The sequence below is a fragment of the Oncorhynchus tshawytscha genome, linkage group LG26 (genome assembly GCF_018296145.1).
Source record: "Oncorhynchus tshawytscha isolate Ot180627B linkage group LG26, Otsh_v2.0, whole genome shotgun sequence".
Taxonomy (NCBI): domain Eukaryota; kingdom Metazoa; phylum Chordata; class Actinopteri; order Salmoniformes; family Salmonidae; genus Oncorhynchus; species Oncorhynchus tshawytscha.
The window spans coordinates 27,039,079-27,054,150 of NC_056454.1; the positions used below are offsets into that span (position 1 = coordinate 27,039,079).

The 15,072-nt window shown below is 41.8% G+C and overlaps 1 protein-coding gene across 1 annotated transcript in view; it reads left to right on the forward strand.

Annotated features, from left to right (window-relative positions):
• The window catches only part of LOC112225456 (F-box-like/WD repeat-containing protein TBL1X), a 33,092-nt gene that overhangs the window by 14,101 nt on the left and 3,919 nt on the right, over nucleotides 1-15,072 (forward strand). Inside the window, exons 2-12 of the mRNA XM_024389437.2 lie at nucleotides 2,128-2,269; nucleotides 2,679-2,824; nucleotides 3,251-3,470; nucleotides 5,380-5,512; nucleotides 11,535-11,676; nucleotides 11,809-11,872; nucleotides 11,982-12,079; nucleotides 13,640-13,700; nucleotides 13,811-13,932; nucleotides 14,145-14,219; nucleotides 14,358-14,485. Coding sequence (XP_024245205.1) covers nucleotides 2,212-2,269; nucleotides 2,679-2,824; nucleotides 3,251-3,470; nucleotides 5,380-5,512; nucleotides 11,535-11,676; nucleotides 11,809-11,872; nucleotides 11,982-12,079; nucleotides 13,640-13,700; nucleotides 13,811-13,932; nucleotides 14,145-14,219; nucleotides 14,358-14,485 — 1,247 coding nt within the window. The 5' untranslated portion in view covers nucleotides 2,128-2,211. The remainder of the gene's footprint in view (nucleotides 1-2,127; nucleotides 2,270-2,678; nucleotides 2,825-3,250; nucleotides 3,471-5,379; nucleotides 5,513-11,534; nucleotides 11,677-11,808; nucleotides 11,873-11,981; nucleotides 12,080-13,639; nucleotides 13,701-13,810; nucleotides 13,933-14,144; nucleotides 14,220-14,357; nucleotides 14,486-15,072) is intronic.

A 15,072-nucleotide genomic window follows, 5' to 3' on the forward strand; every position in this document is an offset into this window, starting at 1 on the left:
TATTTCGATGAACTGTAACTCAGTAAACATTTTGAAATTGTTGCATGTTGTGTTTTATATTTTGTTCAGTATAATTATGTTTCCAGTTGTTGTGGGGGTGGCGGCCATGGGAGCAGCGTCTCACAGCTTTGATACAGATATGCCAGACCCTGCTTGTTATCTAATTAGCCCAAAGAGAAGCAGTTTAGTGGGTTGGCATTGAGCTCTGCAGGCCACCCAGACTATTACACAATGGCTTGGCTTAGCTAGAATGCTAGGGAAAATGGGACTTGTTCCAGCTTTGGTGTTTATGTTGTACTTTTTAAAATGTATAATATGTTATTGATCATATTTAAATGTATTGCGTTTTGGGTTTTATGATACTCTAAATCAAGCAATGGTTCTCATTCAATAACATGTGGTATGATTATGTATTCATGGAACGCCATAAGGGGAATCTGTCTCAGTGTGAGATTGATTCTCACACCAGCTCCAAATCATAGCACCATCTCTTTTTTTTGGAGGAAAATTAATGTGAACATTCACACTTAGCCAATATTGGGGGTTATTTCATTTGAGCGCTGCATGTCTGCTGGGCGGTGCAATAAAGCCAGAGAGTCCATGTGAAAGAATATCCCAAGGTGAAAGACGTGTGTTATTCATGTTGGGTAACATTTTCGACCCAGCTGGCACAGGGCCCACTCGTAACACTATTCTCTGTGTATTTTGCAACTGGTTCCTGCTTGTTGCTATGCTACCAAAGGGTGACTCTTGGGAGTGAGTTGAGCTCTGTGAGTGGTGTGGTATGGAGGTTAGAGAGGCCTGCATTTCTTACTGACTGGCTCTAATCTGTATCTGGTCTGGAAAGAAGCTTGTCCCTCTTGTCCAGTTCTACCCCTCAAGTCAGACTGAAAGCACAAAATATAACAATATCTATGATTCAGCATTCTGAATGATAGGTTTAGGATCAAGTTCAAATGTATTGTTAATCTCCGAGGAAGTCTTAACTGTTTTAGTGGGGTTGTTTATGATTGATAACTGGCAGTTTTTGAAGAGGTACAGAGGTTCATTTGGTCAAATGTTGAATATGATTGGCGCTGCCAATGTGAATAGGAAGCATTTTACAATGTATGGTTGTCTACATGGTATTGACTGCATTATGTGTGGTATATCAAATATTTGTTTTCTGCTTTGCCTTCAGTTTGAGATTCAGCTCTACTCTTAACTATACATGGGCTTTGATACAAAATAATGTTTACTTGGTTGCACCTTCAGTTTCAGAATTTTCTCTCTCAATTACAAAAGTAAAGTCCCAGTCTCACCTTTGTATTTCCTTCCCTATTATGCACAATATACTGTGTACTGCCAATTCATTAATATATTGTTGGAAAATGATGAATCATTCCATTGTAGCGAAGCCCTCATTAGCCTGAAGGCTAGCTCATCAGTGGGAACAATAACTCAATTGCTGTGATTCTAAAGGGTTCTGTTTTTATGTTGTGTTTCTTCAGCTCCCAGTAGTTTTGAAAGAATGCCAAGTTGAACTGTTCACGTCGGCGCCAATAAAGTGTTATCTGAGAAAGAGAGAATGATGCGAAAGTCCCCCAACTTTACCAGTAATTATCCTTACGCCATGTGCTAAGCTCTCTACAGTTTACTAGATAACGGCAGTAGGCATTCAATGCACTGTAATGCTTTATTAGGCTTCTATCCATCTAGATCAGTGGCCAGGTCACTAATGGAATTGGACGCCGCAGTCATGTCACAATAGAGAGATGGGGGAATACTTGGCCTGTGCAGTGGAGATGGATTCGCTGGCTAAGTGACCCGGTCATTGCCATTCTCAGTGGGTCGAAAAGTGCAGCCAATGGGCAAATGGGGGCCCACACTAATGGAGGGAGTTAGTTGGGTTTTCCTTTGTGTGTGCGCTTCTAACCATGGACAGAGACACATTTATGTTCTTGCTTTATCTCTGTATGTGATGACAAGGTAGCTGTCAAGTCATTTGGTTATGATGATTGGGGACCTACCAAGAAAAACGGTAACCTACATTGTCCCACTCGTTGGGAAGCGTGTTGTCTTCTGAAATTATGTAGCTAGCTGTGTAATGAATCTAAAACTCAATGTCTTCCTCTCTCTCTTCCCTAGACTGAGTCCATCTTTACTACGTACAGTACCTCCTCCATCGAGGTGGGCTAAGATACAGTACCTCCTCCATCGAGGTGGGCTAAGATGAGTATAACCAGTGATGAAGTTAACTTCTTGGTCTACAGATATCTTCAGGAGTCAGGTATGTATGACTGCCAAACTTCCTGGAACACACTGTCCGTCTGTGCCTGTCTGCCTGTATGTCGGTGTCTGTCTCTCATGCCATTCATGCTAACCTGTATTTCACAGGGTGAATGAATTATTGAGTTCCTAGCCGCTGTATTTTATTACTCTTTTGTTGGGGCTTTCTTTGAAGCCCGTCATTGGTGAAACGCATGATAGCTCTGGCATTTCAAAATATATCACACTGAAAAAGTATACTTGGTACGGATAATTGACTCGCTCCGCTGTCTGCGTTCACTTGTATTTTTTGATAGCATAACATTGGCATAAAAAGTGTAGATATGTTTATATAGGAGTAAGAGGTTTGTGTTGCAGGGTCTCTGGTGTTGTCATTGTACTGACTGTGTTCTCTGTGTGTTCGTTTCCAGGTTTCTCCCACTCAGCGTTCACCTTTGGAATTGAGAGCCACATCAGCCAGTCCAACATCAATGGAACACTAGTGCCCCCTGCTGCCCTCATCTCCATCCTGCAGAAAGGCCTCCAGTATGTGGAGGCAGAGATCAGCATCAATGAGGTGAGGCCAGCTGCTCCAGTCCAGGCTGCTGTCTGGTGCTGCCTTGGGACACATTCATTAGTGCACACCGTAGCAAAATGTTTTGCAACAGAACACAAAAATGTGTTTTTTTATTGTAAAAGTCCACATAGTTCCTCCCTGTTTCAATATGTTTTCTATTGTTTGTTGCCTAGAGAATACAACCTTGGACTACCACTGTCAGAACAAACACACACTCTCCATATAAATCAATGGGGTTATATAAGACTGCCTTCACTAATATAGTGAAGTACAGTGAAGTAAATTGATCAAAATCATAAATTGTTAACAATACAAAAATAAATTCAAAAATCAATACACTATTGTACTTGGTAAATGAAAACAAATTAAATCCCACCTTTAATGAAATATGGTGTAACCCTGGCATGTTTGGCGTTATGTTGGCAGGATGGCACAGTGTTTGATGGGCGGCCCATCGAGTCTCTGTCACTCATCGACGCGGTGATGCCGGACGTGGTACAGACGCGGCAGCAGGCCTTCCGCGACAAGCTAGCCCAGCAACAGGCGGCCGGCAGCATGGCAGTTGTTGCCGCTAGCAACCAACTTAATGCAACAAAGAACGGAGAGGCCACCGTGAACGGGGAGGAAAACGGAACACACACAATCTGTAAGAATTACTTCCTCTCTGAGCCATTTAGCTGTTGCTAGCTGGTATTTTCGTGTCGTAACTTAGCAAATAATATTTTCCTACATTATCTCGATACTTACTATGTGAGACAGCTGAATCTCCATAAATCAGCAAACCCAAGCATGATCAACATCACATTGGTTTATTTGAGCACAGTACTAGTACAGCTTTGAGTGTGTGTGTGTGTGGGGGGGGGGTTACTTCAGAACAGTGTGGTTTTCACCAAATGTGAGGTCATTAGTGACATGGCATTAAGTGTTGGTGAATTTGACCCTGCCTGCATTTACCTTTTATTGTGCCTCCCTAACTGTTCAGATGCTTGTAGAGTTCAGCCAGTGAAACCAGAGAGGTGTGGGTCAGGTGACGCATTAGACTAGGGAGAAGCGGATTTTGTGGATGTTTGTCAGCCGATCCCACTGGAGTTAAAGTCTAATGTGTGGGTGAGTGGCAGAGCATCAGGAAAGACTATCTTACTGTAAATAATGATTACTTGTGCCATGGAAATTCAGTACTGAGAGAGATTGGGTAATTTCTTCAAACAATCATCTTTATTTAATATCGATTTAATTATTGCAATAATGAGGCTGGTCGATAAAAACACAGACACTAACAGGACAGAAATTTCCTCCTATTAAGTATTAATTGCTAACTACTAATATCAAACAAATCAGGTAAATATGTAATTTTTCTTTCACACTTGTCTGAACAGACAGGGATGCTGCAGGCCCTTAGGATTGCGCTGCAGGCCCGTAGGATTGCGCTGCAGGCCCTTAGGATTGCGCTGCAGGCCCTTAGGATTGCGCTGCAGGCCCTTAGGATTGCGCTGCAGCCCCTTAGGATTGCGCTGCAGGCCCTTAGGATTGCGCTGCAGCCCCTTAGGATTGCGCTGCAGCCCCTTAGGATTGCGCTGCAGCCCCTTAGGATTGCGCTGCAGCCCCTTAGGATTGCGCTGCAGCCCCTTAGGATTGCGCTGCAGCCCCTTAGGATTGCGCTGCAGCCCCTTAGGATTGCGCTGCAGGCCCTTAGGATTGCGCTGCAGGCCCTTAGGATTGCGCTGCAGGCCCTTAGGATTGCGCTGCAGCCCTTAGGATTGCGCTGCAGCCCCTTAGGATTGCGCTGCAGCCCTTAGGATTGCGCTGCAGGCCCTTAGGATTGCGCTGCAGGCCCTTAGGATTGCGCTGCAGGCCCTTAGGATTGCGCTGCAGGCCCTTAGGATTGCGCTGCAGGCCCTTAGGATTGCGCTGCAGGCCCTTAGGATTGCGCTGCAGGCCCTTAGGAGTGCGCTGCAGGCCCTTAGGATTGCGCTGCAGGCCCTTAGGATTGCGCTGCAGGCCCTTAGGATTGCGCTGAAGGCCCTTAGGATTGCGCTGCAGGCCCTTAGGATTGCGCTGCAGCCCCTTAGGATTGCACTGCAGCAAAAACATGTCTGGAAGAAAAACACATTTTATCAATACTTCTGGCAGGATACGAAGATGATTACTGGATTAGCTCTTAGTTCATCTCCCCGAATAGTTGTGCTTTGACGCCGCACAGATTGCTCCCTCTGATTCTTTTGGGTCAACAAGTATGTTTGATGCGGTAATTGAAAATCTTAGATAACACAGTTATTTAAAAATCTCACACTCTTCTTTTTCAAGGCAATGTATTGGAACTAGCCTAATTAAAATGATTTGATCTTGAATGGTTATGATTTTGAAAGGTGAGAGGTTAAACATCTCAAATGTTTGTCACAAACGCACTTAATAGATAGTTTGTTTTTGAAGCTGAATATGGCACTAGAATAGAAAGACTGAAAATATGGTTCCATTTCCATGTGATATTCTGAATAGTACAGTAGGTACTGGGAGTTGTATGTGTCTAACAGAGGGTGGGTTTCATCTGATTACAGATAACCAGAGTGAGCCCATGGAGATGGATGTGGACGTGGAGATCCCAGCTAGCAAGGCCACGGTCCTCCGAGGCCATGAGTCAGAGGTGTTCATCTGTGCCTGGAACCCTGTCAGTGACCTGCTCGCCTCTGGGTGAGTCTCACTAGGATGGGTCAGGGGTGGGTGTATGGCTGGGCGATATGGCCTAAAAATATATATATTTTTTTCTTCTCATTTATGGGCGATTCACTATCTATATACAGTTAAAGTCGGAAGTTTACATACAGTTTAGCCAAATACATTTAAACTCAGTTTTTCACAATTCCTGACATTTAATCCTAGTAAAAATTCCCTCTCTTAGGTCAGTTAGGATCACCACTTTATTTTAAGAATGTGAAATGCCAGAATAATAGAGAGAATTATTTATTTCAGCTTTTATTTCTGTCATCACATTCCAGAAGTTTACATAAACTCAATTAGTATTTGGTAGCATTGCCTTTAAATTGTTTAATTTGGGTCAAACGTTTCAGGTAACCTTCTACAATCTTCCCACTATAAGTTGGGTGAATTTTGGCCCATTCCTTCTGACAGGGCTGGTGTAACTGAGTCAGGTTTGTAAGTCTCCTTGCTCGCACACGCTTTTTCAGTTCTGCCCACCAATTTTCAATAGGATTGAGGTCAGGTCTTTGTGATGGCCACTCCAATACCTTGACTTAGTTGTCCTTAAGCCATTTTGCCACAACTTTGGAAGTATGCTTGGGGTCATTGTCCAGTTGGAAGACCCGTTTGCGACCAAGCTTTAACTTTAACTGATGTCTTGAGATGTTGCTTCAATATATCCACATAATTTTACTTCCCTCATGATGCCATCTATTTTGTGAAGTTCACCCTCCTCCAGACCCTCCTGCAGCAAAGCACACCCACAACATGATGCTGCCACCCCCGTGCTTGAACGGTTGGGATGGTGTTCTTTGGCTTGCAAGCCTCCCCCTTTTTCCTCCAAACATAACAATGGTCATTATGGCCAAACAGTTGTATTTTTGTTTCATCAGACCAAAGGACATTTCTCCAAAATGTACGATCTTCGTCCCCATGTGCAGTTGCAAACTGTAGTCTGGCTTTTTTATGGCGGTTTTGGAGCAGTGGCTTCTTCCTTGCTGAGCGGCCTTTCAGGTTATGTCGATATAGGACTCGTTTTACTGTGGATGTAGATAATTTTGTACCTGTTTCCTCCAGCATCTTCACAAGGTTCTTTGCAGTTGTTCTGGGATTGATTTGCACTTTTCGCACCAAGTACGTTCATCTCTAGGAGACAGAATGCGTCTCCTTCCTGAGCGGTATGACGGCTGTGTGGTCCCATGGTGTTTATACTTGCGTACTATTGTTTGTACAGATGAACGTGGTATCTTCAGGTGTTTGGAAATTGCTCAGAAGGATGAATCTACAATTATTATTTTTTGGCTGATTTCTTTTGATTTTCCCATGATGTCAAGCAAAGAGGCACTGAGTTTGAAGTTAGGCCTTGAAATACATCCACAGGTACACCCCCAATTGACTCAAATGATGTCAATTAGCTTATCAGAAGCTTCTAAAGCAATGACATATTTTTCTGGAATTTTCCAAGCTGTTTAAAGGCACAGTCAACTTAATGTATGCAAACTTCTGACCCACTGGAATTGTGATACAGTGAATTATAAGTGAAATAATATGTCTTCAAACAATTGTTGAAAAAATTACTTGTGTCATGCACACAGTAGATGTCCTAACCGACTTGCCAAAACTATAGTTTGTTTTATAAGAAATTTGTGGAGTGGTTGAAAAATGAGTTTCAATGACTCCAACCTAAGTGTATGTAAACTTCCGACTTCAACTGTACATTACCAATCAAAAGTATGGAAATACCTTATCATTTTATGGGTGTTTCCTTATTTTTTGTATTTTCTACATTGTACAATAATAGTGAAGACATAAACTATGAAATAAACAAATATGGAATCATGCAGTAACCAAAGAAGTGTTAAAAAAATCAAAATATATTTAAGATTCTTCAAAGTAGCCACCCTTTGCCTTGATGACAGCTTTGCACACTCTTGGCATTCTCTCAACCAACTTCACCTGGAATGCTTTTCCAACAGTCTTGAAGGAGTTCCCACATATGCTGAGCACTTGTCGACTGCTTTTCCTTCACTCTGCAGTCCAACTCATCCCAAACCATCTCAATTGGATTTAGGTTGGGTGATTGTGGAGGCCAGGTCATCTGATGCAGAACTCCATCACTCTCCTTATTGGTAAAATAGCCCTTACTCAGCCTGGAGATGTGTTGGGTAATTGTCCTGTTGAGAAACAAATTATAGTCCCACTAACCGCAAACCTGATGGGATGGCGTATCGCTGCAGAATGCTGTGCTAGCCATACTGGTTAAGTGTGCCTTGAATTTGAAATAAATCACAGACAGTGTCACCAGCAAAGGACCCCCACACCATCACACCTCCTTCTCCATGCTTCGCGGTGGAAACCACACATGTGGAGGTCATCCATTCACCTACTCTGCGTCTCACAAAGACACGGCGGTTGGAATCAAAAATCTTATATTTGGACTCATCAGACCAAAGGACAGATTTCCACCGGTCTAATGTCCATTGTTCGTGTTTCTTGGTCCAAGCAAGTCGCTTTTTCTTATTGGTGTCCTTTAGTAGTGGTTAATTTGCAGCAATTCGACCACGAAGGCTTGATTTACTCAGTCTCCTCTGAACAGTTGCTGTTGAGATTAGAGGTCGACCGATTAATCGGAATGGCCGATTAATTAGGGCCGATTTCAAGTTTTCCTAACAATCGGAAATCGGTCATTTTTAATATTTTTTACACCTTTTATTTAACTAGGCAAGTCAGTTAAGAACACATTCTTATTTTCAATGACTGCCTAGGAACTGTGGGTTAACTGCCTTGTTCAGGGGCAGAACGACAGATTTTCACCTTGTCAGCTCAGGGGTCCCAATCTTGCAACCGTACAGTTAACTAGTCCAACGCTCTAACCATTGCACTCCACGAGTAGCCTGCCTGTTACGCGAATGCAGTAGAAGCCAAGGTAAATTGCTAGCTAGCATTAAACTTATCTTATAAAAAACAATCAATCATAATCACTAGTTATAACTACTACTCCAGTTTAGCAGGCAATGTTAACCAGGTGAAATTGTGTCATTTCTCTTGCGTTCATTGCACGCAGAGTCAGGGTATATGCAACAGTTTGGGCTGCCTGGCTCATTGCGAACTAATTTGCCAGAATTGTACATAATTATGACATACATTGAAGGTTGTGCAATGTAACAAGAATATTTAGACTTAGGGATGCCACCCGTTAGATAAAATACCGAACGGTTCTGTATTTCATTGAAATAATAAACATTTTGTTTTCGAAAGGATAGTTTCCGGATTCGATCATATTAATGACCAAAGACTCGTATTTCTGTGTGTTATTATGTTATAATTAAGTCTGATTTGATAGAGCAGTCTGACTGAGCGCAAGCCCATGATCATTCATTCAAACAGCACTTTTGTGCGTTTTGCCAGCAGCTCTTCGCAAGCACAGCGCTGTTTATGACTTAGCCTATCAGCCTAATGGCTGGTGTAACCAATGTGAAATGGCTAGCTAGTTAGCTGGGTGTGCGCTAATACTGTTTCAAATGTCACTCGCTTTTAGATTTGGAGTAGTTATTCCCCTTGCGCTGCGGCTTTTGTGGAGCGATGGGTAACGATGCTTCGAGTGTGGCTGTTGTCAATGTGTTCCTGGTTCGAGCCCAGGTAGGGGCGAGGAGGGGGGAAGCTATACAATTACACTGGCAATACTATAGTGCCTATAAGAACATCCAATAGTCAAAGGAATATGAAATACAAATGGTATAGAGAGAAATAGTCCTATAAATACTATATTAACTACAACCTAAAACCTCTTACCTTGGAATATTGAAGTCTCATGTTAAAAGGAACCACCAACTTTCATATGTTATCATGTTCTGAGCAAGGAACTTAGACGTTAGCTTTTTTACATGGCACATATTACTTTCTTCTCCAACACTTTGTTTTTGCATTATTTAAACCAAATTGAACATGTTTCATTATTTATTTGAGGCTAAATTGATTTTATTGATGTTTTATATTAAGTTAAAATAAGTGTTAATTCAGTATTGTTGTAATTGTCATTGCTACAAATTTCACCTTTATCCTCCAATAATCGGTATCGGCGTTGAAAAATCATAATCGGTCGACCTCTAGTTGAGATGTTTGTTACTTGAACTCCGAAGAATTTATTTGGGCTGCCATCTGAGGTGCAGTTAACTCAACTCAAATGAACGTATCCTTAGCAGCAGAGGTTACTCTGGGTCTTCCTTTCCTGTGGAAGTCCTCATTAGAGCCTGTTTCATCATAGCACTTCATGTTTTCTGTGACTGCACTTGAAGAAACTTTCAAAGTTCTCAAAATTTTCCAGATTGACTGACCTTCATGTCTTGAAGTAATGATGGACTGTCGTTTTTTGTTGCTTATTTGAGCTGTTGCCATAATATGGACTTGGTCTTTTACTAAATAGGGCTATCTTCTGTATACCACCCCTACCTCGTCACAACACAACAGATTGGCTCAAACGCATTAAGAAGGGGTGGTAGGGTAGCCTAGTGGTTAGAGCGTTGGACTAGTAATTGGAAGGTTGCACGTTCAAATCCCCAAGCTGGCAAGGTACAAATCTGTTGTTCTGCCCCTGAACAGGCAGTTAACCCACTGTTCCTAGGCCAGTTAACCCACTGTTCCTAGGCCGTCATTGAAAATAAGAATTTGTTCTTAACTGACTTGCCTAGTTAAATAAAAAGGAAAGACATTCCACACATTAACTTTTACAAGACCTGTTAATTGAAAGCATTCCAGGTGACTACCTCATGAAGCTGGTCGAGAGAATTAAAGTGTGCAAAGTCGTCATCAAGGCAAAGGGTGGCTACGTTGAAGAGCCTCAAATATAAAATACATGTTCATTTGTTTAACACTTTTTTGATTACTACATGATTCCATATGTGTTTTTTCATATGTTTGATGTCTGCTATAATTCTACAATGTAGAAAATAGTAGGTGTGTCCAAAATCTTGCGTGTATATATACTGTATGTGTGTAATATATATATATATATATATATATATATATATATATATTGTGTTGTATGTATGTATGTATGTATGTATGTATGTATGTATAAAACATGGTTTGACATTTTCTCAAAATAAGCTTTGTTGCACAAAATTAATAGTCAATACACTGCATTTCAAACAGTCTGGAATAATCTGATGAATTCGGGGCTTGTAAAATTATACCTAGACCAAATATAAGCCTTCAACCATAAAACCGACTAATTATTTTATCAAAATAGTTTCACCTGCTTTTTTTGCAATAATCACTGATCTGGCTTTCAAGTCTGTCTATGAATATATAACCAAAACCATGAAAACTAACACAGGTCTCTTAAACAATATTTCAGACTCGAACCCACTGCTAATTAGTAGCCAGCTAATCTTTATATTTCAAGTCTAGCCAACTTGGATATTTTTGCCTGCTAACAAGGTACTGTAGAACAGTTGAACTGTTATGAATACACCCTCCTGGCCATCTCTAAAACTTGTGAACTACAAAAGGTTCACTTTGTTGAGATGTTGAAATCAAGTGGCCTACATTGATAAAAAATATGCTTATTTCTCAGAATGAGAACAAGTTGCCAATTTTTATGCTCATGGCACATTTATAAAACAGACAGCTAGCATGTAACCATCTGAGGCTAAAATGCTGCTAGGAGTATGTGGTACCGCAATTCTGCACGCGACAAACTGAGCATCTATTTTCCACTATCATTTTCATTTATACTCCCTGCTGCTCTGTTCTAAATTTCCGGAGTGAAGACATAAAAAGAGTATCGTTACAAAGGTTAAGTTCTCCTCTATTACAGTAAAATAATGTTGAAACTGCTTGTTGTCATAGAGGAAGAAGTGATCTTTCATCTCTTTGTTTTGAGTGGCAGGGGGAGGGACTGGGTCAGTGCTGGGTTGAGCTTCTCTGGGACTTGGGAGGCTAGAGCGACACACACACTGCCGCTCACACACTATGTATTGAATTTTTCTTCTATATTCTATCTGTTTGTGTCTAGGTCGGGAGACTCGACAGCCCGGATCTGGAACCTTATTGAGAACAGTAACAGCAGCCCCACCCAGCTGGTGCTCAAACACTGCATCAGGGAGGGGGGCCAGGACGTCCCCAGCAACAAAGACGTCACCTCACTAGACTGGAATGTGAGTTCTCAGTGGTCCATTCCATCCACGTCTACTGTATCTATTCTTACTTGACTGAAATGGTCTGGAACAGAACATTAGAAGCCATCTACACTGAGGACAGTTCACTAACAGTTCTGTTTTACCCCACAGAGCGATGGGACACTCTTAGCAACCGGATCCTATGATGGATTTGCAAGGATATGGACAAAAGATGGTATGCTGAGTTTTGTAGCTTTTTTAATTCAATTAAACAACCGTGCCCAATGCCCATTCTGAATCATACTGTTATCTGTGCAGATGTATTAAACTCTTGTCTTTCACAGGTAATCTGGCGAGCACCTTGGGCCAACATAAAGGACCCATATTTGCACTGAAGTGGAACAAGAAAGGGAACTGTATCCTCAGTGCTGGTGTAGATAAGGTATTTTTGATTGAATGCATCATGTCACTCATGTAGCAATCAATTAATATTAGTTCAAGAATGCTGACTGAATTTTTTTGTATACCGCCCAACAAAGTTCCTTCAAATGTCTTTGGGCACTGAGCAAATTTCAGTTCTGATGAGTTCTAACTTGAACGTTGTGAAAATTCTGTGCGCGTTTACTATGAACACTGAGGCTGTACCCGCTGTAATTTACTTTTTTAACAGTCACCAAGTAGACTACTGTGGCTATTTGATCATAATGTAGTCCTACCAGAGTGGCCTACCATCAAACAATGGAAAAAATGCAACCCATAACATGGAAATGGCTGTTCTATCGTTCAGCCTACAGTAGCAGCCAATGTGTGGTGTTTTTTCTTTTTACCTTTATTTAACCAGGCAAGTCAGTTAGCTACAAATTCTTATTTTCAATGACAGCCTAGGAACAGTGGGTTAACTTGCCTGTTCAGGGGCAGAACAACAGATTTGTACCTTGTCAGCTCGGGGATTTGAACTTGCAACCTTTCAGTTACTAGTCCAATGCTCCAACCACTAGGCTACCCTGGCTGCCGTGTTTTCTATGTAGGCCTACATTCCATGAGACTTTTGAAAAAAACATGCAGGGCTTGACATTAACCTGTTTATCCACTTGTCCTTCAGATAAGGAGGTGACAACATTTTGTTGTGTTTGATGCAAGAAACCACTTTACAAAATAAAATGCATTATTAGTCCCATACCGTTATTACAGAGATAACAGACAAATGCTGCTACCCTCTGCCTATTGGTTCCTTAGCTTATTTAAGCCTGTCTCAAAATACATCACTGGCTCTTTTAAGACATATAAAAAAGCTCTTTACCTGAATCGCTTTTCTATGATGGCTAGAAATGTTAACGCTGTGTGCTCTTGTAGGAAGCAACCACTCCCACATTTCTTACTACAAATGAGTTATAACTGGACTAATAACTCACCAACCAGCAAAAAATATGAAGAAATATGCACGCGTGGCTACATGCAGCTCTCACTTTGATCTCAAAACAAGCTCATAATAATTGTGACCACTCATGCTGTAAAACAGTCCAGTTCAAAATGAATGGTACAAATCAATATATGGCAATGGTCTATTGGCATATAGGCCTACTGCAGCTCTGATTGGTTATGGCGCACCGGTCTGTGTAGAGTGCGGGTCTGAGTCCTGCCTGTCAATGCAATAGAATCCTACTCCGATGCTCTCTGCCTAAAACAAAATCTCTTGCATAGTTTGTTTTTCATACTAAGTCTTGCGAAGTTTGTTTTGTTTCGGTACGTTGCATTGAAAGTGGCTAGTATTGAGTTGGTTCAATCACAATTCCCATAGTAAAGGGAAACATTGATAGTGTTAACTAACGGGGAAAACTCAAGAAGGTTTAGTGAAGTTCAATCTCATGCTTCTATGCTCAGGCTGATATTTCTTCTACGCGGCAGTCCCGGGGTAACTACGTGCACAGCTTAGAAGGAACATTGCCCCCCAATTGTCAAGAGTTTGTACTGCATTTTCTATGTATCTATTGTCATTTTCCAGACGACAATCATTTGGGACGCACACACAGGAGAGGCTAAGCAGCAGTTCCCCTTCCACTCAGGTAAGCCCCCTGTGTCCCGAACAGAAAGATGTAGGACTTCAGCTTCCCGGCTGATGTGAGTTAACCCTTTGCAAACCCTCCTGTCCCTGTGTGTTGCCTCCTACCCACAGCTCCAGCCCTGGACGTGGACTGGCAAAACAACACAACATTTGCCTCCTGCAGCACAGACATGTGCATCCACGTGTGTCGACTGGGCAGCGACCGGCCGCTCAAGACCTACCAGGGCCACACGGTAAACAAACAGACAGCGTCTGTGTTCTAACCTCTACATCTCACACTACTGAGGACATAGTCACACTTAGGATTTCTCTACTGAATGTGTTTTCCCCAACTTTTGTACTTCTGCAAAGTAAACAAGATTATTTTGTGACTAGTGGTAGGAAGAGCAGGATGTCTTGTGTTGGTCCTCTGAGTCTACATGATATCTGCCCATGTGTGTTTCAGAATGAAGTCAACGCTATTAAGTGGGACCCGTCAGGGATGCTACTAGCCTCCTGCTCTGATGACATGACTTTAAAGGTAATGCCAGTGCTGCTACTTCAGGCAAGATTCTGGACACACAATGAATTCCACCTCTTTCCTATGACCATGATCTATATGTCTATAAGAATGTAATGATTACATAGTGAGTTTAAAGTGTGCTGTGCTCTTCCCCAGATCTGGAGTATGAAGCAGGACTCATGTGTCCATGACCTCCAGGCCCACAGTAAAGAGATCTACACTATCAAGTGGAGCCCTACCGGCCCAGGCACCAGCAACCCCAACGCCAACATCATGCTGGCTAGGTGGGACACACACACACAGCTCCTAAGCTTGTTTTGGGACAACGTTGTGATTTATTAGTTGAAAATGGGCAGTGTGTGTGCCAGTGAAAGGGTCTCTTGTCAAAAAGTGTCCCAGACATCCTCCCAGGTCTAATAACTGTCAGTCGTTGAGGGACATAAAGCTGATGACCCAGACATGAATGCATGTGTAAATGTTACAGTTCAAATAGCAGAGGTATTTACAACCTCTACTGGCATCCCCTGGGATGGGTCTATATTTCATTCTTGATGTAAAACTGCCATTACTGCTATGACTTGTGAGGAACTTGATAGTTATCTGAGGTAAATGTGGCTATTGTACACCAAGATACAGCTCCTGTCTGATCCTGTGATTTATTTGGTTCTTTCCGAACTTCTTTTTGAATTGAGTTTTTATCTCCATCTTTTCCTTTGTCTTTGTAAAGTGAGATTTGCAACCTAGCCAGGTTGACTTACACTACCTAATAATAACATTTTGATGAGAAAGTGTTAATGAAAGTCTGCTTCTCTTTTCATTAACACTTGCTTTCAATCCTGTCTCTCCTTTTGTGGTGACAGATATTCACACC